The 24,602-nt window shown below is 38.7% G+C and overlaps 1 protein-coding gene across 3 annotated transcripts in view; it reads right to left on the bottom strand.

The window, feature by feature from the left end:
* ZNF366 (zinc finger protein 366) overlaps window positions 1-23,662 on the bottom strand; it is a 31,212-nt gene extending 7,550 nt beyond the window's left edge. Inside the window, exons 1-4 of one of the 3 annotated variants that reach the window (XM_074569985.1) lie at window positions 23,515-23,662; window positions 7,845-7,914; window positions 4,219-5,947; window positions 1,802-1,993 (exon numbers count right to left, since the gene is read on the bottom strand). In XM_074569985.1, coding sequence (XP_074426086.1) covers window positions 1,802-1,993; window positions 4,219-5,517 — 1,491 coding nt within the window. In that variant the 5' untranslated portion in view covers window positions 5,518-5,947; window positions 7,845-7,914; window positions 23,515-23,662. Of the gene's footprint in view, window positions 1-1,801; window positions 1,994-4,218; window positions 5,948-7,844; window positions 7,915-22,274; window positions 22,422-23,514 lie in introns of those variants that run through there. The other 2 variants (XM_074569983.1, XM_074569984.1) reach the window with 2 other exon arrangements.
* Window positions 23,663-24,602: the final 940 nt, after the last annotated feature.

Raw genomic sequence — 24,602 nt, 5'->3', positions numbered from 1 at the left:
AAGAGCAATTCCTGATTCTCCCTTTGCTTATTGTCACAACCTCCACTCCGTTCAGGGCACTGATGTTGATTCGTACCACTTCAGTCACAGGAGAAACTGGTTCACTTACTTGTTTCTTACTTGTTTCTTTCCTCCTAGGAACATTGGGTGGGGACAGAGAAGTACAAAAAATAGCAAAAACAGGTGTTCCTGTAAAGCTTTTGTTACTGGCTGGAAAACATAGTCGTGGTACTCCAGTTCCCAGTTCAAACTATTGCCATCTCCAAGTTTTAATAGTCTGTCATCATCAAACCCTAACCTGAACACAAACTTTTAGCTAATATGCACATGCACATGCACATGTGTGGGTCCAGATACTGCATCCAGCACAGTTAATCAAACAATTGAGTCTCTTTTCTGAAATTTGAGGGGTCAGAGGAGGACTTTGACCAAATGGGAAGCAAAAGACAGTTTCACAGGTGTTCTCAAAGACTGAAAGTCTCCAGCAGACTTGATATGGAACTACCCAAGCATTTCAGTAACAGAAATTATTTTATCAATATAGAATAGCATAAGTCCTACTATAAAAAAGACCGTTTTAATAGGACATAAATTAAAATTAAACAAAAAGTAGAAAGACTTTGCTGTTATTATTTCAAAGCGATATGCCTCAAAGTTATCAAAGCAAAATGAGAAAGTAAAAAAGATTAATTTTTACATTTTCCTATTAAAATTATCACTGAATGCCATATTTTCCTATGACATTTTGAAGTTCTACATTTTTCAAGAGAAAATAATTCCACTTAAAATTTTTCATTCAGCTCTGCTTCTCTATGAAACGTTCCTTTTAAGAATGTATTTAATTCCATAAAGATGTTGCATGAAAGAGTTCTAGAAATTTCTTCCAGCTCAATCTTCAGTTATTTAGGCATAAACTGGGTACTATGTTCCACTCTATATTTATAGCCCTCTTAGAGCAGATCAAAGTGGGGGTAAAACCTACAACCTTTGGCTTCACAAGGTGTTACTACAGTAATGATTCAGGTAGGCAGCAAAAGGAACAGATGTAATGTCTAATACTGAGTAAGAATATAAACATGAATAATTCATAAGGAAGATATTAGAGACAAGCACGGTCAAGAAAGCCAAAGCCTCAAAGGTTTATGGGGAGGGAGAATAAGAGGGGATGGAAAGGGAATGTTGGCAAGGGAGGCAGCAAACTGGAATTTGCACAGAATCCTAAAAAGACCAAATGGTCTCAGAGGCTATTTTGTTCAGCTGCTGATGTCCTGCCCTGAATTTCAGTCTGGTAATTACACTTGGCCCGTTCAAATCCCTTCTGCAGTTGTATTTTGCAGTGGCTTTCTTTGAGTCCTTCCCGGAACTGTCACATCACATCGCTGTGTGAAGTAGTGTCTACGGCTTTTCCATGGTCATCTGTGGGGTGCACGACTTGATCTATGTTTTTAGTCAGTGATTCAAGCTATTAAGCACTTAGACTTCTGTTTGGATGGCTGTACTTGGCAAATGTCAGGTATGTCTATTGTCCTCAAACTGCCATGGCATTTAAATGCTCATGAAGCAGAAAAAAATATTTGAGGATGAAAGTTACTGGTATTGAAGGCGAAGGGAGTAAACCACAGATATTTACCTCCATTATTTCGTGCTATGTAAGAAAGAAAACCAGGCTGGTTTATGTTAATTTAAATGCTACTGCCGTATGTGTTCACAGGTCTTGTTTTTCTAATTCTGCTATATCGCAAGATGATAGTATCACAGAAATATGCAGTGGGTTAATGCCTCTGCAATCGAATGCACTTACCTTGCACTTGAAGGGTTTGACATCAGAGTGAACAATCATGTGGGCCTTGAGAGTCTGCTTTTGCACAAAGCTCTTGAAGCACAAATGGCATTGATAGGCTCTGATATTGGTGTGGATCAGGACATGTCGCTTCATGTTGGCCAGCAGAGTAAATTCCCGGCCACAAATCCCACATTTGTGCTCTTTCACACCCTGTGAGAAAAGAAAAAAATCAGAAAATTCTGTAGATGGAAAATTTTCTAGATCATTTCATCTTCAGTACAGCAATTGTGAATTATTCACTCTGCATTAGCGAAGCAGGTAATAAATTATTTCACTTTTAACAAGATTTGCTCAAGTAATAGGTATTTATGTATTTTTTTCCTGGCAAATTCTTACAAGAATATGAGAAGCAGAGAAGGAAAACAAAACATAAGCTTAATGAAATAATGAATGAGTTTTGTTTCCAACAGTAAGTTTACAAACCAATGAGACATTGTCAGTAGGAGAGCTTCTCTGTCCTATGCTGCTGCTTATGTGAAGGATCGGTCAAACGTGTACGCTTTTGTGTTCATGTTTGACCAAGAATTAAAGCTAACCAGTTAAGAGACTAAAGTAGTGCTTGCCTTTGATAATTGAATGTCATTGACTTCTGAAAAAGGCATGGCCCTCCTTTGAAGAAAGCTATGGAAAGTAATCTTTTGAAGAAAGCTATAGAAAGTAATCTGAAGTGACCAAGCAGGAGTCTAACAATGTCACTAAATAAGGATAAACGTGTTACATTCAATGATGAGAAAAAACTGTTCACTTTTAGTGGGACATGCACTAACCCTAATGGAGTGATCTCAGTTTTTCTGATGTTTACAGACCATTTCTAGTGCCTTTTATGCCACCCAGTCAATTTACTGACGCATAATTCAATATTCTTGCTCACACCTATGTGGTCTAACTGCCAGCTCCTCAAAAAGTCATTTAGGTGCTATGAAGGCCAATGAATTTACCACTACACACTTTGAGAGTTTGAGTATAACCTGCTGAAGGTAATGAGGATTTACTAGTGAAATGCAGAGAGCAATTACTCTTCCTGAAGGCTCCCATTACAAAGAAGACTTGAAACAATCTCTACTTTTGTGCCAGTCAGTGGTTTTCACAGTTAATTGCAAAGCTAAACTGTGAACACCAACAGCGGCTTTAAGTATCTGCCTGTCTGATGTGAGGCTGCATTTGGGCAGCTAAGTACTGCTAATTATATTCACAGCTGAATCCACCTGCAGCTGTGGACAAAGAAGCAGAAGCTCTCTAAAGGCTCAGGGGCATTGCATTTCCTGTGACAACAAAAAAAAAAATACCAAGTCTTAAATTAGTAGAATTTTGCATGGTAAATCCAAAGACCAGGGAATCTCCAGAAGGAGCAGAAACTATAATCATGAAGTAAGGAAGAAAAAGCAAATGTGGAAGTAGAGGTTGTTGGTTTTTAAAAGAAAATGTGTCTATAGAACTGAAATGCTGTAGCTTTCAGTATTTTTAATGTTTTTCAAATAAAAGCCAAAATCCAAGTGTTAAATGGAAAATATGGCAAGCAGGAAGCAAATTTTTATAAAATGTGCGGGGTTTTGACTTGTCTTAACATTTTTGTAATGGTGGATGTGCCAATTTCAGACATTCTTGAATGGAACAGTTATATTTTTCCTATTTTTGAAAGTGATTTTTCTGGATGTGTTCCAAAGCCTGCTCCTAACCTCAACTGACTCTGCTGTCATTGCTGTCAGCAGTGGCAAGACTGCCACTTAATAGGAATTGGCTAGGATTACGGACCTGCTTGTCCACTTTTATTAACAGGCATTCCGGATAATTTATGCACAAAGGGGGGTTTTTCTTAGGGTTTGTTTTTTTTTTTTTTTATTTCCCTAAATGTCTCATTACAATGATTATTCAAAATCTGATGAGTAATGATATACTTTCTTTTGCTGCATACACACAGTCTATTGCAAATCCACACACTTCCCAATTAAAGAAAGCGATAGAGCTGGTTTTCAGTAGAGAATTTCTGTTAAGATTTTGGGGGGGGGTTTACAGCTCTACAAAATTATGCTATGTTACAGAAGGTCATTCTGAAGATAAAACCTAGAAATGGAGAGGTGCAAATACAGTTTTGGGAAGTCATACAGGTGGTTTAATTGGATTCCTGTTTATCACAAAGTGGGTTTTGCGTGTACTTTCTGAAGACTGACAGAGAAGTCCACCTTCTACTATTGCCAGCGCCGCTGGGGCTTTTGCTTTTGCTTCGCATAAAACTCTCCAGCTGGCAAAGGGCCAGCACGAGGCTCTACAGACCAATTACCTTCTTTTTGAGGAGGTACAAGCGTGTATCCTCAGTAGCCTGTAATCCTTGTGCTACCTTCCCATGCAAGGTGAGAGCGCAACCCGTGCTGGCTTACCTTGTGAGTCAGGGAGTGCTGTTTGAGGTGATGGGGCTGCACGAACTCCATGCCACATTCAGTGCAGATGTAGGGGCGGATGTCTTTGTGCTTCATCATGTGGTTTTGCAGCTGGCTCGGGTACTGGAAGGTCTTATCACATTCAGTGCAATTGTACTGTATAGGGCCACGGTGGGTTGTTAAGTGTCTCTTCAGCTGGGCCAGGGTTGGGAAGTCCAGACCACACTCCACACAAATGTTCTCTCGGCCACTCTCGTGCTTAGACTCATGTGCTTTCAGCTCACTGGGGTAGGCAAAGCCTCTGCCACAGATCCTGCAGTTGTAAGGCTTGATGTCACTGTGTTGCATCATGTGTCTCTTAAGGTGACTGGTTTGAGTGAAAGCCTTGTGGCACACCTGGCATTTATGTGGCCGAGTGCCCTGGTGTGTCAACATATGTGTGTGCAAGTGGCTCAGCTGCTTGAAAAGCTTGCCGCAACGAGTGCAAGCATGTGGCTTAATGCCACTGTGCCCCAAGATATGGGTCACCAAATTGTACTTGGATGTGTAGGACTTCTCACACATGGGACATTGCCAGCGTTTCTGTTCACCCCCAACATCAACATAGTAACTGTCATCTATCTGAAGGTTGACATCTACTCTTTCCACTTTCTGTTTATTTTCACCACTTTCTTTTACTTCAGCCCTCCTGAATGGTGGCTCTGGAGGTCTTTTCATTTGAAAGGGGTTCCTGAAATGAAAGTTTGGTGGCACAATAAAAGGAAACATTAAGCCAGGGTGGACTTTAGGGTAATAAGGGTAAGGAGCCTGCATGAATGCTGGGCTACTGGGCCATGCGATGTTAGGCTTCACTGGTTCTTGCTTAATTGGCTTGGCTCCAAAGTGCTCCAGGGTTCTGTAGAACTGAAAACCAAAGTTGCAAAGGTCGATCATCTGGGAACTGTATTTGGGCTGTGCTGGCTGTTGGAAAACCAAGGGGAGACTGGAAGCGCCTATGTCATTGTGATCTTCAGGTCTGCCTGGTGGTGACGAGGAACCCTCAAGAGCGATGGAAGGAGGCATTTTTGTTGGCATGCTCTTCCGTTTCCGAGACCCTCCTTCCAAGGAACCCTGGAATGTTTCCATGTCTCCAAGAGGAGGAGGACCATAGCGGAAATGTGAGAGGTGCGGTCTGAATTCTTCACCAAATGGAGTTGTTCTGTGTGGCTTTGTAACTGGGCTTAGAGGCTGCAGGCAGCGGGAGAAGGGAGAGGCTTGGGTACTGTCCACATTAAAACTCGTTTCTTCATTCTTCATCATATTTGATTTTTTTATGTGTTGTCCAAATTCCTTAAAACAAACAGAAAACCAGTTCTCTTTATTTCTTCCTGTTCTCCTGGCTTTAACGTTTTATTGTCTGTTTTATTGTTTTGGAGGTTGTTGGATTTTTTTAACTGAATGCAACTAAGGACGTCTTAGGCCCTAATAAGACAAAGGCCTTTTAAAACATAATTAAATTGGTTAGTGGAGAACAAAGAAGCTTTGGTCTTCCTGTGGTAGAACTGGTGGTTTAAATCAAGTTTGGCCCATACAACATCTTTGCAACATAAACATGCTGTACCATGACACGCTACTTCACAGCTGAATCTGTATGGCGATGTTTCTGCTTAATTTAATTCAGCCAGGCTATTTGTGGGCAAAATCTTGTCCTTGGCTGTGCATGCACTGGCGCTAGAAATTGGCGGTGCATCTAAAGGACATGGCAATACAAACAATAATGTGCACATTTATTATGGTTGTGACATGAAAAGCCAAAGCCAAAAAACGTTAAACTTCTTTGTATCATTAACATGTGCTGCTGTGAGAGAAAACAATGGTCAAGTGATCTGAGGACACCGTGTACCATCAGGTTTTGCGCCGTTTCCTGGCTTCTCTCACTTTGTATTGTAATAAGAAGGTGGAGATTAATTTATTTTCTTTGTTTTAATCCCAGCGATATTTACCTGGCAGATTTGGGGGAGGAAAGACCTTTGACAACTCTCCAAATTACATTCAGTTTTATAGACTTAATCTAGGGTTTTTTGTTTCTAAACAGGTGGGCAAAATCTCCACTATAAAACTAATTATAGAACTAATGTCAACAACCCCCTAGGTCTCCAGAGTAATTGACACCCAAGAGTGCTCCAAGCCTTTCTAATGGTACAGTGTGACAAGGCAGATTAATAATTGCCTTCTGGCAAAATTTTATGTTCCGCTGATCATACAGGGAGTTTCTCCTGAATTTGGGGTTCATCTAAAATATTGGTTATGAATTTTGGTTCGTCTTAATTAAGGCTGCTATGTTTTGCCTTACCTCTTGAGGGATGCACTTTTCTGCATGTGTGTGTGTGTCTGTGTTTGTGTACATGCATCTACCCAAAGAGGCAGAGGCTACATTGGAAAACTAGACACATTTTCCCTCTGTCATCTGTGACATGTCGATGCTATTTATGTCACCGTTCTTGGAAATGATGGGTGGATAGCATGAAGGTGGTTGGATTACTAAAGACTCTACTGTTTCTTTTTCAGGAAGCTCCGTGCTAGATAATCCTGCTTCTAAAGACAGATAAAAGCACATCTCTGTGAACTAGTTAGGCTGTGGACAAGAGCAGGCATCTTAAAAACCTGCTTGCAAACAGATCACTTCCTCCTACCAGGGTAGACCGTGGAATTATCTTTGAGATACTGTGTGAAGCCAAAGGCTCAGTCACAAAACTTTAAGATGGAAAATTTAGACAATCAATCAATGCACAAAGAAGGAGTAGTAACTGAAGCAAAAATTGTAGGAACTCTAAAATGATGATTCAAAAAACACCTGTGATAGTGGAAATGGCTAAAAACCCCTGCTTACTACTGGGACAAGTACCTAATAATTATACTTTCAGTCCCTAGCTCCAATCTAGTGCCTAGATTGGTGATGGTATACATATATATACACACTATATATATACGAACTGTATTTTGTGTGTGTGTGCGTATGTGTATGTATGTAATCTATATAAGTGTGTACATTCCATCAGAGAGGATTGTTAGGGAGTATGCATTCTGCTACCTTTCCTTGTCACTCTAACTCCCTGGGCAAAACAAGGAACAGATGGATCTTGAAGACTCTTTGGGCTTGACTTATCAAAAAGGGAGAAGGGGAAGTGAATCCTCTGAATAACGAAAAAGACTCCACTTCGTTCCAAAAGGGAAAAAGGTGTGCTTTCTTTTCCAAAATTCATTTTAAGCACAGGCAAACTCACACAACTTGAACATAAAATATGCCTGTTGGCATTTTTCCCTTCAAAATAAGGCCCTGTCCTTCAAATGTCTTTCATTTTGTGTATCTGATTCTTTCCCAGCAACATGGGTATAAAATGCTTCAGAAAGACCATAGCAATTGGGAACCCAGCTATGTTATTTACTGCTTTTCTTAGATTATTGAAATGCTGCCAAAAATACATAGAAGTGACAGTGAGTTGTGTCTATTTGCTCTCTTGTGTCTTGGCTGCCGGTTACTCCCTTCTTCCACACAAAATTTCAATCTTTCTGGAACATGGAGTTAAGGCAGAGGCAGCAGAACTGCTTGAAATTACCAGAAAGAATAATTTCCTTGCACTACTAACCTTTGGCTGCTTTCACTGATCATATGGGTTTATTCCACCGTCCACGGCTACACACATCACGGGACCAAGCCTACGAAGAAAAATGTTTAAAGTCAGTGACCAGCATAATCACAAAGGTGCTATATAATCCAACAGAAGAGCACCTAAAAGGGGAGGGAAAGTACAAACTTGCAGTCTAAATATGGATCACCTTGCTGCTTTTTTTTTTCCCTTCAATCTGCCAAACCCCATGATGTAGAAATTAATTGACTAAAGATTAAATGTAGCATCTCTTCTCATCTCCTTTCATGTTGGTAGCAAACCCATGCTGATTTAAATGGAGGCATGATCTTTACCTTGAGCAGAATTTAATTCCATAAAATGTGAGTCCTGAGGATATCTAGAAGAGACTGCAGATTTGACCACCATGCAAGAAATAGTTAAGGAGCAGTCCTTTCTTCTTTAAATAACTTCAGTAGTGAACTCCAAAGCTTTAATAGCACAGTTCCACAATATTTTTGTTTTATCTGACTCTGGAGTAGCTGATCTCATTTTAATACTCAACAATAATTAAGGGGGGATGAATTGAAGAATTTTTGTTTTAAATATCTCCTAGGGACCTTTTGGGTTTCCCATATAAGCACTTTAAAAATTCTTTCTTTCTTCAGCACTTAGTATTTAAAATGTTATGCTACATAGCACAGCGGTGTGTGATTCTAAACACTGAGGTTAGTTTAAACCTGGATAGACATTAACAGTTCTAGCTTTTATCAGTAGTATTTCAGCTCCTCGGTTTTGAAAACTTAATCTGGAAATCTCACTGAGACAGAGATTTCCATGCTGTATTGGCACTTAAACATAAAAAAACCCTAAACCTATCACTCCCAAGCTTATTAAAAAGTTAATTTCTTTAGAAAAGACAAGCATCCTCACGGTTCCTTTCTTTATGTAAATAAGTATATTTGGAAACACACTATTTTGAAAAACAGAACAACAAATAAACTCTTTCTTTGACTTTTACAAAAAAAAAAAAAAAAAAAAAAAGAAGAAAGGCTACAGTGAGTTAGTGAGTTCAGATAGCTGTTGAGGTATTTCCAAAATAGAATATCTATGCAGCAGCTACTAATGTTGTTGAGTTAACTTCCATGAAGGAGGAAGAGAGTTTAATACAGAATATGAATCACAATTTACTTTCTCATTTCCACTCCACTCATCGTATTTCTACAAAGGATTTTAAAAAGCATGTAAATCATGCTATTCACTCTACATGCATATGCACTGTTACAGTCTCCAGTTAATATTCTGTACTGAAGTCAACAGCAAATTTTCTTTAGACTTCAGTAGAACCAAGATTCTGCTTCCTGTCTGAAAGTGCCTTCTGTCTGTAGACTAATAATAAGCCCAACCATAAAAATGTGAGGTTATGAAGATTCTCAAACTTCAGCACTGACTACTACTGTTCTGATTTTGTCTTTGGGCAACACAATGATAAAACCAGATGAGACAAAGATAAAACCAATGATGAGACCAAGATGAGTGAAATTGATATGTACCCTTTGACAAAGGAAAATGGGCTACTTCACTAGGAAGTTTGCACTTGCGTTTGCTATTTCAGAAGAAGATGAAACAGAGGAAAATGTAGGAAGCCTAAAGGTGGCTGAATAGGCTGAACAGCTTTTCTCTGATGGAAGAAAAATTGCACGTTCAATTGAGCATGTATGACTGTAGAAACCATGCCCTGTAAGAGCGCATTTCTGCCCTCCTCTTGGCTCCTGAAATATTGGCATCTCTAAGGAAAGATTAAATCTAACATCTGTTTTTGAGTTGGATCTGGTGAGGATTAGTGACAAATGAGACAGGATTACATTCTTTGAGCTAAAGTTGAGAGTTGGAGAGCTTCAGCCTCATTGAACAACCGGCTGGGTTTTTTTCAAACACTGAGTTTTGTAAACTGCTATTATAATTTATGGTTATCTTAATAGGTTTCATAGGATCTCCTTCATTCAGTGCACACTTCCAAATAGGTTTTGGGTTTAAATGTATTAAGTCATACAGCTGTTAAACTAAGAACCAAATCCTTTACTTGGTTTTCAGTCATTTGCTTTTCGTCTAAAACTTGCATCAGTCTCAGGATGTGACCAAAGGGACTTTACCATGATAATCTCATTTCAGCAGCAAAGCAGCCTTCCCTACCAAATCTACACTGCTTTGTGCTATTTGTCAGATTTTGAAAATGCCAGGAATACCTGTACAAAAAAGAATGTATCCATTACTGGTAACCAAGTATTTTCAGTTAGTTCTGATCCCTCCTTACCATTCTCCCTGCTAGTTTAACACAATGGCAGCAAGAACCCTTCATAAGCCCCTTTTTTCTTTCTCTTCCACTTCCTTTCTGCTGCCTCCAGTGTGTGAGTGAAGTCATGCTGTTCCCCATTTCCTTTTCTATTGGGAATTTCATAATTTTGGAGTGCTGGAAAACAATCATGTAGATGTTTTTAACCTGTAATTTTCAAGTGAACCTTGTCCATTTTGTTGGTTTTACGGCCTCCCTTGAGTAAAAAGTTGGACTAGATGATAACAATGTCCCATTTCTGTAAAATCTGTGCACCTGCTTGTCATTTGTACAGTCAGATTTTTGTTTGTAGGTGCTGCCTTGGTGAATGATGCAGAAATTCTAAATATGCTCAAAAGGTTTAGAATTATTTCAATACTAGGCTCACTATATATTGGTTCAAATTGCCATTGTTATTCAATAATGGATTATTGTATTTTTTTTTCAAATTAAGGCACTTTATTTAGTCCAGGCTTGAGTGATTACAGTCATTAGAGGAGGGTAGAAGGCAAAAGAACACGTTGAAATCCATACCAGTGTGTCTTTAAAATCAGTGTCAACCCTACTCTCTTTTCCTTTAGAGAAGTCCAGGCAAAGTGTGTTTTCCACCCATGTTCTCCAAGTATAAATATCCACACTTCAAGCACAAGAATTTGAAAAATGGACTCCATTAACATATAGTGAGTGTATGTTATGTTTTATGGACATAAACTGAGTACATGTTAGATATAAACTGAGTATATGTTAATAGACCCAAATCAGCCTTGAAGTCCTTATGCTACATTATTTGAAGATAACCTAAAGGATGATTTACATTTTAAATGAAGGCACCACTTTTTCTGCCACAGTGTGGAGCCTAGAGAAGACAGACATTTGGACTACTTTGCAAAAATAAACATGGATTTATGGAAAGTATCCAAAATCAATGAGTGCAGATACTGATTCGGAAGACTCAAATGTTGGGGAAGCCTTAAAAAAAAGCAGGCCTGAGCTGGGAATAATAGGCTTGTGGAGTTTAGTCAAGTCTTTTCCAATACCACTTCTAAAAACACTTCTTCTCTCTCTCACATGCATGTAGACCTGGTGTCAAACTAAATCTATGATTTAACTATCAGCTTAATTGTCTTCTGAGATAAGGCTTTTGTCTCATGCCATTTATTAGACAGATGTGACTGCCTAAATGGAAAACACTATCAAGATAAAGATATTGCCATAAATATTTCTCTTCCCTTTTTGGATTACCATCTTTAACAGAATTGGAATTGGAAACAAGTAAACAACTGTTCATGAAAATGATCTGGAATGACTGAAAACAAGAAGTGGACGAGATCAGGTTTTTTCTTCCTACATTAGTATGATAGTAGTGAGGAGCTTGGTGTCTTTTCACTTCTCCCTGGGAAATTACCTTCGTCTGCTGGTGTCAGGCTTCAGGATAAAACTTCTTCTTTCCATCAACAAATGTGTTTTTTTTCTCAGCAAATGCTTGATAAGGAAAACTGGTAACCTTGGTAACTCTTCCCAGGGCATAATCAGAGCTCACTAAGGCCTATGGAAAGATTTCTAATAAACTCTGAAACTAATCCTTCACAATTTTCCTTATTATTTGTTATGGCTTGTGTTGCCCAATGAGATATGAACCCGTCTATGCCATGACCAAAATTTGATACTTTTGACAACTGTATTGCACACATATGGAAAAAAATAACTTATGTCCTAAGACAATATGTTAGCAGATGGTAACTTTTGCAGACAAACTTAATGGAAATCATACAATAACACACCTAAGAAACTTAATTGACTAAAAATCTGACACATTTAAACAGCTTAACAGGACACAGTAAACAGATGCAACAAGCAATGAACTTTCAAAGATTTTTCAAAATTTTTTTTCCTTCACTGACCGTTACGGCATGTCTTCTTTGCTTCATGTTTGAAGTTTGATCATTTTAGATATTCCTTCTGCTTTGGGGGTTTCCCTATGTAGTGTAGCTGCATTAATATTGTCTGCGAGATGACACCAACGTAAAGAAATGGGTCTTCTCTCAGAAAACTCTGCAATAGAAATACCCTCCCTGTGTTGTCTTCGTTATTCCCAAATTTTAACATTTTAACTTACATCATTTTTGTTTTATATTAGCTGGGAAATAAAAAAGTGTAGGAAACATACCCATTTGCTTGCACTGCCACTAGAGTGGCTTTTGGAATTATCTTCAATATATGTGTAACTTGGTTTTGTGCTCAGTTTTCAGGGAACAAGACACTATGCGAACTTTTATAGGAGTCTAGTTACTTTGGTATTTCTTGTAAGAGAGAAAATGCTTAAAATGGTATCAGAGTGAATGCACATTCACTTTTCCATAACTTACAGTCCATTTTTGTTTTAATAATTTTTGAAAGAGTTAAACTAGATTCTGAGATTTCCTCTGCTGAAAGTTTGGAGCAGTCCCACCACACACGCTGCCAAAGCTGGGGCACTGTTTGTGGCATCAGATGTGCTTATAGAGTGGTTTATAGCATAATTTGCTTTTCAATGGTGGCAATGATTAGATTAAAAAAAAAAAAATGCCTGGTGTTCTCGGTTTAGCAAAATGGTTTACAATCCCTCACATTGCTTTTGTGTGTGCTTTGACCTTAGTTTAGCAAAGCCTTTGCAATCATTTTCACTACTATTCTGTTGCCTAACAAGACAGTTGGGTGGAGGTCACAGAGCAGCATGCCTGTGTTAACCAATCAATGTCTGCAATAGGGCCTTATCGGTAATGGCCCTAGCAGTACTTTAGCCTCGTGGAACATCCATCATCATCTCAATGTACATATGAAATCCCCTTTGAGTACAGTTTAGGCTTGCTGCTGGTTTGGCTCTTTATTTCTCCTTTCCTTGTCCTCTTTTCTCCTTTTTTCCTTTTTTCTTCCTCTTTGTGAGTTTTCTTAGTTCTTCTCTTATGTTTTCTTTCCACTTCACTTCTCTATTCCATCTGTGGTTCATTCCCTCTCTGCTTCTCTATTCTATCTACTAAAATGGTCAGCAACACATAGGTAACCTGGATAACAAAGTGGATGTTAAGTTCACATGCTCTGAAGTGTTATCTGTTTACACAACACCCCCCCAGACCACAGCTACACATGGTGGGAGCCTGCAAGGCACAGCAGATTATTCCTCCAGGTGCCTGATTCTCTAGTACCAGCAGGGAATTCAAGGCTGCTTTGGGGTGGGGAGGAAGGGGAGAGGGAACAGGCGTTGGCTGGCAGATCTCTGCCTCTGTGTCTACAGCACAGCTCTGCCCCATCTGCCCACAACACGGTGGGCTCTGGCCCTGCCTCTCGCCTTTCCCTCCACAGAAACATGCTAATTATAGCCTGAAACAGAGCTGCTGGTGAGGTACTGGAGGATGTAAAACCAGACATATCAGCTCAGGCTAGTAGTGCAGCTAACCCAAGATACTGGTCTTCTGAAGAATACAAGAAATAGGAAAGAGTATCATGACAACTTTCCCGCATGGTCTTCAGGCCTCCAGCTTTCTGTGACTCAGATTTCCTCATCCAAAGATGTTGCATTCTGATTTTTCCCTATTCCATGGATGACGAATGTGGATAAAAGTTATTTAATACAAAAATCCAAAGATAACTGTTCCTTGGGGTCTGAGGGGCATATGGAGATAGGTACTGCGTCCTGGGGAAGTGGGATATCTCTGGGTGTTTTGATGGAGCATCTTGCACACCTAGAGATTCAGAGAGGAGCCAGGGCAGTGAGCGCTGCACTGTGCAGGAGGACAGATGCCCATCGACGCTCTTCTCAATCTACATCTCCCTGAAACACTGCTATTTCTTCTCCTTAAAGTCCCCTGAAATTCATATGTACTGTAGGTTATTCCATTCGTGACCCACTTTCCATCTCCCCACCAAATCTCTAGGCAGCTGCCTCTGTCCTGACCCAAGAGCATTTGGGCACAGGTATACTGAATTTCCAGACCCTGCCCAGAGTTCAGGGCTGACAAGGCCAGATTGGACATGATGGTGACATCGGCAACACATACAGTAGTAGAGCTTCAAATGTGCAGTTTAACTGGTGCCAGCAAACTGTGTGGAAATGCAATTTGATCCTGCCCTCACCAGTTATAGGAATTAACGATGGGTTGGCCAGCTCAGTTAATTACTCAGTGAAACAATGGCAGTAGTTCATCCTAAGTAACTGTCCTAATTCTCTCCCTGGCATCATCCATGTTGTACTGAAACCATTATGGAAAATCTGAGGTGTCACTGAGAACAAGATTTGGGATTTGCCTGTTATGAGGTGATGTCAATAAGAAAAATTTCTTCCTTTTCTTAAGTGGATAAGGAGCTCTCATGTCAGCAGCTGGAACCATGGATGTGCCCCTGCCTTTATAAAGTATGTGGAGTCATTTTAATCACTGTTTATAGAAGTCCTATCGCTCCATCCTTGTTTCCTGTCTACTTCCCTATCTGCCCCTGCAAATTGAAATAGTACATTTTTGGCACCATAGGAATCCTATGGATTAAATAGTTTTTCCTCTGGAAAATTATCTAACAACACTAATACAGTTTTATGATTTTTTTTTGCTTACCATACAGATATTATGAGACAAGGTGAACAGAAGAACAGAAAAATAATATAAGTACAAGGAAGAATCTGGTAGTAAAATAGTAACATTGAATAGAGTGTGTAGTCCCCGAAAGAACACTTAAGACATAATCTTTCCATCTACAAAGCACAACCATCTAACACTATAGAGTGAAGCAGAGACAGAGGGGTTTTGAGGTGTACAGTAGTATTGTTTTAAAACAAATAGCAGAGCTATGCAGAACACCCAAAATTAGAATGATCAAAAAAGCATGCCCTTCCATAACCCTCATGCTGTCCTGCTCAAGCTGTTGTTTTGAAAGTAAACCTTTCACTGGCATTCATGACCTTTAAAAAGGAAATAGATTGAGCTTTCCTTCCTACTGTAATCCCAGTGTTGTTATCACCTCTATGGAGGCCAGAGAGATGGTCTGATCTTCTGCCATCACTTTGTTATCTTAAAGGGTAGCTAAGGGGCACCTTCAGCCTTGGTTCTTCAAGTCCACTGGCACCCTCCTACACCATTAGCAGTTAATTGCACCTTCTGGGCATTGCCCATGAAAAGCAACAGGTATCTCAAAAAAGAAAGTACCAGGCAAAATGAGCACGTGTGCTCAAAGAGGGGCTTATATGGGAGAGTTTTCATATAAAGGCTCCAAAACAGATTAGTTTTTAAATGAAAATCTACTTTTATTAAACATGGGGCAGTATTATTAGTTTTCAGCAGGACCACTGCTTTTTGTATGTATTTTGCATTCAGTTCTTTGTTTCACATAATTCAAAACTCATAGTGAAACTGAAGGTTACTGAAGTGGTAGGTATCGTGTGTTCCAGTAAGACATGCTATATCCTATAGGAACTGAAAGAAGAGGATTTCATCCAGAAACTGACAGAATTAGGAAAAGTATATCTGTTACTGGACACTTCTCTTGGTGTTCAGTTCATTAAAAGCAATTAACAGATGATGTTTTCCTAATCATTTAGGAAAGATGAATAAATATGATTTCAGCTGAAATTTGACCAGAATTCTTGCTGGAAAAGCTGCTTGGCTGAAAAGACTGATTAATCCCTATTAACCTCTATTACTCACTTGCAATTAAGCTGGTTCAGTAGTGACTTAGGCATTTCCCTCTGAACAGAAGTTCAATAGGAAACATAGCAAAGGAATTAGAGATGTAAGTGCCATTCCTAGGACACCACTGTGTTTATTCAGTTAATACCCAAATAGAAAAAAAATTAGGAAACATGAGCAATGAGACAGAGTTAAAAATGGCTGTTTACTGGGGCATTGGAGGAAACTACTTTTGATATGTCTGCACTGGGATTAGGGAGCACTGCTTTCCAGACTGCCAGAGCATAAAATCTGTGTTAAAGCATTGAAACGATGCTGCATGTGTCTTTATCATTCAGAAAAATTATCACCTTCACTTACGTCTCACAATTGCATTCAAATGAGGTTTCATTTTTTAAAATCAGTTTATTTTGTTTAAAACGAAATGTGCTTAGGTCTTCAGTTCCAGCATAAAATGGCACTTTTGACTGATCATCTGAAGTGTCTGCAAAGATAACTTGCCCTCTGACTTTACCCTCCACCTGTGATGCCAAACTTGAACCTTGTCCTTGATTGAACAGCAAAAATCAAATGCATTCCTTCTCTGATCCCAAAATGCATCCTGCATATTATTTTGTTAACTTCTAGAAAGTTTTAAAAATAATAATTAGTTTGTTGCCACAACTGAAGAAGGTCTTAAATTTAATATAAATTTGATATCGCTTCTGTGATTTTGATCAACTGGGAAACAAGTCTCTATGTAAATTAACTAACAGGGAGAAATTCTTGAGGTTAATTATTTAAAACTGAAACAGCTTTAAAATGCCAGTTTTACTGAATTCAATAAACTAGCATACGGAGTGGGAATGGCAGCTCAGACTTAGCCAAATGTCATCAGCAGATACTGGAACAGACACTAGAGTTACAAACAAATAAGAATTTAGAAATTATTTTTTTTGCCAAAAAAAAAAAAAGAGAGAGAAAGTGAGAAGAAACTCAAGATAATTTGAAATCTGAAATTTGAACATTTCCCAAACCACTCTAGTACTACGTCTTCTGTTAGTGATGCCAAAGGCTAGTTCTGGATAACAACTCAGTTCAGATTTTCATCACAAGAAAAAAGAAACAATAAAAAAAAAATCATCAAACCACTGTGACTCTACCCCATGACTAAGAGTAGCCAACCAGCAATACAAAAAGAAGTTTTGTAAAAAAAAACCTTATATATTAAAAGAACTCTTTGTCTCAATCCTTCCTAATCTTTCTATTCAGGGCTTTTTCCCTGGAAAAAAGCCAAGTTCCACGTACAAAAACCTGGAAGATTTGGTAGAAATTACTGCTGTGTTTTGGGAGGAATAGCAGACAAGTCTGTGGTATGGGCAGAGGGACATTACCCAGAGAAAAAAGAAAGAGTTGTGTGAATCCTGTTCTGACTTACTGTCCTAACCACGTTGGGTGCCTTCCACTGTGTGCCTGTTCACGCATTTTTCTGTGTCCAGTAGTGAATGAGCTGGTGAAAATCTTCACTGCAGTCAATAGAGGGAATTCTGAGCCTTGATCATTTGCCTACAGAATCTAGTAATATCTGTTCAATTGCATTTCTTTACCTGTGGTTTAGGATTAGGGAGGGGTCCCTTTTTGTGGGACATGAAAAGAAGAAATTAATGTATTTGGGATCATAAGGCTTAATTTTTATTAATTTTGATTTTTTCTGGCAGAGGGAAGAGGAGATATGGAAGAGGAGTCAGTCGGCACAATTTCTCTGATGCATGTGACTGCTTCCATAGCATCCTCGTAAGTAGGTAAAATGCTACCTACAGACATATAAAATTATTCTGGAAACCTTGATGACTTCATATTGTGAGTGCAGCATTATGCAGAAAAACTATTTGATATAACACTCGTGCCGGTGTGATTCCTTGCCATGGTGCTACGGGAAAAATATTTTCCTGCACCTTTATAAACAGATGGGTTTAGTTGCTGGTAAACTTCCAAGCACATTGTTGCCTACTTGGTCTTCCAGGAGGTCTTCTACAGTTTTTTGGAATTCCTATCACAGGACAGTAGTTCTGGACAAATAGAGGACACTCTCTGTAGCTTCATCAACCTGCATTCGGGAACCAACCCAGCGTGAGCTGGTGCCTACCAGATGGTTCAAACAAGTTCTGCTGTTCCTTTGGAGCTGAGAGATGCTCTAAAAACAGGTCATCCCTTTTCACCTCCTGATATTGTTTTCTTTACACATGTATTCTAAATACTTTTTAAGAAAAAGTAGACAGGTAGACAAATATCATGCTACCTGGAAGTACTGTATGAGAGACACCTTCTTTTCAAATAATACTTTAAGTAAGTTTTACCTGAAGCCAAAACATCAGGCTGAAATGCTACTTACTTTAGAAAGAACCTCAGAGAGAGGACTAAACCTGAAATCATAACTGTATTCCGATGTGTTCTTCCTGGATATCTTTAGACTAGGTATATTCAAGTTTGGTTTAAATCTAGTGTATCAGGTGTTGGTAAGAGCACATACTGTTCTCCAGTTTACAAAGTCTTTAGTAGCAGATCCAGCATAGAGCCTTACACAAAACAAAAGGTCTTTCATCACTGCAAAAAGAGTCTAACAGTTACACTGCAATCCTAACGAGAGAAGACCGAAGCATAAGTGGCTCTTGCACAGTCAGGAACAGCTGGTTTGTTAAACCAGTGAAGAGGAAGACTGGAAGTCATCTTGTCCCTCCCAGCCAACACATTTGCGGGTTATCAGAGGGCCTGGTGTCAGGGTAAGCTGCTCGCCGAGAAGGGGCAAAGCCGCATGTTCCCATCCCAGAGCCACCACACCTGCTCCTCCACCCTGGGAACACCTCCCTGTGAAATTCTTTCCACACAGAGAAATGAGGGGGTTTCTATTCTTCATCAGGCCTCCAGACACAGGAGCAATGCCTGCTTGCTGTGCATTAGTATTCCTTGTAGTACAGCATCATCTAAGAATGACAGCTAAAAATCTATAACGCTTCTCATAGCCTTGCTTGCAATTTCAAATCAGTTGCACCTATCTCCAATTCTTTAGCAAAACGTGATGTTATCAATGTATGAGACTCAGTTTACCTTGTAGCTTTTGCAATTAAATGAACCTTCAGATTCAATGGACATTTGTATTTTTCCAGTGTTCTCTGAATTCCAGTGCTGCTAATGAGCATAAGCAGCCAGAAAGTTGGATGTTTCCAGCTTTACTTTTTATGAATATTGGCAAAGGGAAAATAGGTTTTCAGGAAACACACTTTTTGTCCTAAGTTTTTTCTTTTAAATGACATGAATTCATGCACACCCACAAAGTAGAAGGAAAATGTGTCAGTGCTTTAGCTTTCACAGTAGAAGAGAGAGGGAAGAGAAAGTAATATTTTTTTTCTTCCTTCATTCAAATAATTAATAACATGTTTTTCCAACATACAAGGCAGGAAATAAGGAGTGAAGGTAAAAAAAACCCACAGCTATTCACATAATTTCTTCCCGTAACCTTCAGAGCACGAAAACATTTTCTTTTAATATATGATTACTTAGCTTAATTACTTCCAGTGACATCAGAATTCTTTACAATATATTAAGCATTGTTGATATAGAAGGAAAATACTGCGATTTGCTAATCAAGATCAGGGTAAAACTAGTATGAAACCATTTGTTTTACAAAAGCAAGTCACCCACATATTAAGTTTGGAAGGGACTTAAACAAAGATTAAATAATATTTTTCATTGGATCATTAGTATTTTAGAAGGCAGGCAAGAAGGACTAGTCCCCGCCAGACGGACATAAAGAAAAATCAGACATCCAGCATGCAGTTCAATACGTGTTTCAAATAACCAATAAGTATTAACTTAGGCTTCTTCACTGCATGAAAATGTGAATATCATCCATAAAATTCTACTGCATTTTAACAGCAATAGAGAATTGTAGTCTCAGTTTCGGAATATCAGCCTTTCAGCAGAAAGAAGATAACCCCAGGGAAATTTTTTTTCCAGACTTGTTTCTTTCTTTTTAGAGGCTTCACATTATTTGTCTCTCTATAATTCTTTCTTTTCCAAGTTGACTTTCCTTCCCTTTCAGTGGTCTTCTGGGATGGTAAATTAGAATGGGGAAAACTACTGCATTTAAGAAGAAAATGCTCATTTGCTTTTAACAGGTGACCTATTTTTAAAAATCGGTTGGGGTATAAAATTAGTCCCTCAAACAAATGAACATTTTTATAACTGTATGTAGTAGTCTAAGGTCTGTTTGAAGAAGCAGTTTGTTTCATTGGATTAATTACTTCTGGGAAACATGCATTAGTGCTCAAAAGCTATGGATCATTTCTTATGAATGAATAAGAAGCTACTTTTCCTTACACCCCTTTGCCTGAGTTGTATCCTTAAACCATGGCTACAGAAAAAAATTATTACCTTATGCAGCCTTTACAGCTTTTGTTTCTGGGGGTGGTGTTCTGCAGAGACAACTGGCTGAGTGGAGTGGTCCATTCAGACAGATGCCTTTCTGCATCATTGAGGCTTTGTAATATCAAAGACTGGAAGCAATATAAGTGCTATCTGGGGTAATCCATGCTCTCCTGCCTCTGTATACGAGGCTTATCTTGGGTTGCTACACTGATTCACCCCCCTGTGCTTCTCCCATTCTAAATCCTGAATATCTATCTGGCGCTACTAGAAATGGCACCTAAAAACATGCCAATATATTCATCTGTGAGATGCACATTTTGCCTCTCAGTCCACCAGTATCTGCTCTACATCCAGATAGTCCTAATGCAAGGCTCTTATTGATGTGCTTGTTTGAAAGAATGTGAAAACAATTCAGAACTCCTTAAAATTCAAAGATTCAAATTATCTGCTGGTCAAAAATCTATATTAGAGATGCCAAAATGTTACTAGGAATGTAACTCAGTGTTACTCTTCTGTATCGCAAACTCACGTTCTCAACAGTTTTCACCATTAAAGAAGCTGGTCCTAAATATAAAACGTCAGTTGACATTTGCAGAAAGACTCCTATCAGTTTCTAGGCTTTTTGAATCAGACCTGTTAACTTGGAATGTCTGCGGGCTACAACTTGATTCTGTAACATCTTTGCTGTCATTGGTGTAGTTTTTATTTTTCAGAACAAAAGCAAAATCTGTCTGTATTTTGTTCCATTATAATTGAGAACATATCAAATGGAAATAATAACTTTAAAGAATTCTCTGGGAGAATATAAACTGTGACTGACCTTTTACTTATGTATGCTACATACTTACATATGGCTTTTAGCAATAGAAGCAATAAGACTTTAAGCAAAATAAACAGACCCTCTCTCTTTTTGTTCTTGGCTTATTGCTTCAATTTTTATTATTTTTTTACAATGGTGGGGTGAAAAACTGAAAATTCATTTCACAAACATTTAATTTGTGCCATAAGCTCGTAGTCGATCTGTACTCAATCCAGCCTCGGACTTTACCCTTCTCTGCTTGTAAATATCTCATCAGTGTAGGATAAGGATAACACATCAGCTGAAAATCTCCTATTCCTGACACTTCGAGAAAGATAGTAGTAGTGTTACAAATTACCACTATACTAAATCATGTTACACTTATCCCAGCAATAAATTACACCATGTGAAAAGAGGAAAATTCCAAATGATTGCAAAGATGCATTATTTGAAGGAAAAGTAAACCTGATAGGTGAAATCTAAGAATGAATTTCAAAATTCAAGGTCTATTTTTTACCGTCAAGTTATTAAGCATTCCTTTAAAACTGCTTTTTCTGTGTAGTTGTTATTGGGGAATGGGTTTACAAGTAGCACGTACTGCTTTTGGCCCCCTACTATGAATATATACTATGGAGACACATATTCTTCTTTATGTATTTCAGACAATCTGTCAGAGAAAGAATCTATCTTATAAATGGCCCAAATCAAGAATACATTAATATTTAGTATCTTCAGAAGCAAAATCTGTAACTAAAGGCTGCAACTGGCTCTTACCTACATCGTAAACTGAACTTCTGAACTAACCAGATCAAAACTCACAGGTGATTGCAATCCAGACTAACACTCCACAATTAGAGCAAAATACCACTACAAATACAGAGCTTAGGTATTTTTTTAATGTTTAGGAGACTCCTCTACTTTTCACTTGAATTAAAAGGTGATTTTCCAGATGTTTGGCATGTAACTGTCAGAATAGCTGTCCAAATCACCTCTGTAATATGAATCAGTATTTAGTCACGTAAAACATAAACCCAGGTATCCTGAGCGAAAGATGTGGCAAGCAGTTTTCATGGCAACATCTGGCATTTACTTTCTATTAGCAGAGGATTCTTTGTGAGTTAAGTATAACGAAATAAACCTAATAATTGGTACCAAACTAGACCGAGGTGCAACGTTAAGCTACAGAGTTTGAAAAACAAGGTATTTCCACCTACTTTGGCAGAACCCATCTGCTGCTCCCAAAGCGAAGGGAATCTACAACTTACCCAGAAATCGGGCTGAATTTGGGGTAGATCACTCCTTCCTATGGAAAAATTTGCAGAGAGACAGCAGATAGAGGTGGAAGAAAATTCTTTCCACTAGTTGGTGGGAGCAGAGGGCTGTCCGGGGAGGAAACGCAGCCCAGGTGCCCCGGTGGGAGCAGGAGCGGGAGCAGGAGTGGGAATGGGAATGGGAGTGGGAGTGAGAGCAGGACAGCTTGAGCTGCCTGCCAGCCTTCGGTGATGCTGGCCCGCCATTTGGAGCTGCTCTATCCAGGCTCCGGGCATCCTACAGAGGACCCTGCACTTCAGAGAGTGACAGGTTAAGGAAATACTGGATCAGAAGACGACCAACTCTCCTCCTGCAGACAAATGGACACCTGTCCTAATTCTTCCCCTCACCTCTGCATTCTGCTTTTATAAAAGCATGGGGGAGGATTTGTCTCTTCCAATATTTGAAACATACTCTTGCATTCAATCCCTCATTTTACTCACCACTTCTGATACATTTATGCCCAACATGAAAAATATTATTGGTATCTACAACAGTGGAAACAACAAATAAACATTTGAGTACATCCTATTACTGATGCTGGTGATCAGCCTTTGTGTTGTTATATACTACACAACATGAACTTTTTCTATTTTTTTCAAGTGACAACCTGTAACTATCATGTCTTAAATGTCACTGTTCCTAGACTGATCATATACACAGATGAGTAGAGATAAACATGTGTAATCATAAACACAATAAGGTTTGAAGGGAAAAAAAGCCTAGTAATTCTTCTCCCGTTATAGTACAGGTTGGTGGGTTGGAGCAGACTTCAGTAGTGGCAGATGATATAAGAAATACATCAATTTGCATATGACACAGCTTCTCTCTTTATTTCAGCAATGGCCCAGTGAATCTTGCTGAAATATTCAGGAAAAAATTAGTGACGCCTGTAACAAGATTCTGGTAGCAGAAGCCACACATGCAAAATCACAGCAGATTATGTTATGAATATTATCAGCCTCACTGGAAAACGCTTTCTTGTCTGCATTGGTTAAACTGTATGCTATTATCACGAGTATCTAAAAACCAGACTATAGGCATCTATAGCGTAAATATACTGCTTCTCAACGCATACGGTTATTATCTTTTTACCAGTTAAGTGTGTATCTGATTAATGCCTTGTCTTAATACAAAAGCATATACATTGTAGTTCTAAAGAGTTAACCATAAAAGCATTTTTACTTAACTTACCAGTTGTTGAAGCTGGAAGGAGTCTTGCCCTAAACTCTCTACCTGCACTCATGTTGGTAATCTCTGTCTCTCTCTCCCTCTCTCTCCCTCCCCCCGTGCAGAGATTGCAGTAAACTTAGAAAACTAGCAGGGACAGTGTTTCAAATGACTTAAGAAAGAGAACAGGAACAATCATTTCGTTCTCTTTTTTTCAGATGAGTACAGTACCTTCAGAAAGAAGGAAGGAAGGGAGGGGAGAGGAAGTCAACAACCCTTTGCTTTCCTGCAAAAAAATAAGGAAACAGCAGATAGCAATCTCATTTTCTCTCAAACAAAATGTTTGGAAAAATAAATATATCCAAACCAGAAGGAATTCCTCAAGTATTATATCTGTGTTATTGGGTTCATAAAACCTACTTTACAGCTTGCTATGTGCAACTACATTAAAACAAATGAATTTCCGAAGTAGTGAATAGGAATAAGACACCCATATCTTATGCAGAACAATTAGCCATAAGTTTGCACAGATCATGCAGGCTTTTACTCTAGAGAAGGAGCAATCATAGATGTATACAAGTATCTTGTTTCCATGGTGATATACGTACAAAAATTCCTAAAACGCCTCTTTACTCTGATCACAAGCAAATAGCACATAAGATATTTATAGAATGCTGTGAAATATAAAGGGGGATGAAACAGGGCACAAAAATGGTGAGAATCATAGCTTGATATTGGAGTCGAAGTAACTTATCTCAAAGAATTGCACTATAGAAGGCATCTTGATTTATCCAAACAAAAACAATGTGCTGTGTTCTAGGACAGATTTTATATTTTATTTTGTTTCTTTCTTTCCCCATTAAACATATTTTGACAACCAGATACTGGCCAGCTGCCTGTAGTTATACTTGGGATAAGTTTAGTCCATTGTGCTCTGCTGTGGTTTTGTTTGCTTGTACGTTTTCCCCTAACTTTATCTATCATCTGAAGTCCACTTACAGTGATTAGATGCTCCCTTTTTCTTTTCCCACTAATTTTTTTTCATTCTAATATTCTTGCCAGTAAACACCTTCACACTGTCGCTGGGGCTGCGTTTTCAGTTACTCTTGTAA

Source organism: Larus michahellis, chromosome Z (genome assembly GCF_964199755.1).
Source record: "Larus michahellis chromosome Z, bLarMic1.1, whole genome shotgun sequence".
NCBI classification, from domain to species: domain Eukaryota; kingdom Metazoa; phylum Chordata; class Aves; order Charadriiformes; family Laridae; genus Larus; species Larus michahellis.
The sequence above is the reverse complement of the archived record's forward strand: the minus strand, read 5'-3'. Positions and strand labels throughout refer to the sequence as shown.